The 318-nt window shown below is 50.6% G+C and overlaps 1 protein-coding gene across 1 annotated transcript in view; it reads right to left on the bottom strand.

The window, feature by feature from the left end:
• LOC107669280 (lysosome membrane protein 2-like) overlaps positions 1 to 318 on the bottom strand; it is a 37,136-nt gene that overhangs the window by 22,120 nt on the left and 14,698 nt on the right. The window contains exon 4 of the mRNA XM_016461457.1: positions 39 to 233. Within this exon, the coding sequence (XP_016316943.1) occupies positions 39 to 233 (195 nt within the window). The remainder of the gene's footprint in view (positions 1 to 38; positions 234 to 318) is intronic.

Raw genomic sequence — 318 nt, 5'->3', positions numbered from 1 at the left:
AGAAGGATCCACAGATGCGTGTGTGATCTGAGACTCACATTCCGCATGAGGCCGAAGTACTCGTCTGTGTCCGGCTTTATGGTTTTCAGTCGAGTGAGCAGCGGGTCCTTGAAGCCCCAGAGCATCTCCTCCACGGTGTGCGTCATGAACAGAGTCGTGCCGATGGAGCCCATGTACATAGAGACACCAGAAGAAACCCAGAAACCCATGCCTTTGAGCCGATTCATCACGGCCTGTTAGAGATACCAGAACCTGAGAATCAGATCAACTGGAAAATAAAACACAAACACACACTCTCTCACACACTCTCTCACACAC

This window comes from Sinocyclocheilus anshuiensis, unplaced genomic scaffold, assembly GCF_001515605.1.
Source record: "Sinocyclocheilus anshuiensis isolate Anshui unplaced genomic scaffold, SAMN03320099.WGS_v1.1 scaffold320, whole genome shotgun sequence".
NCBI classification, from domain to species: domain Eukaryota; kingdom Metazoa; phylum Chordata; class Actinopteri; order Cypriniformes; family Cyprinidae; genus Sinocyclocheilus; species Sinocyclocheilus anshuiensis.
The sequence above is the reverse complement of the archived record's forward strand: the minus strand, read 5'-3'. Positions and strand labels throughout refer to the sequence as shown.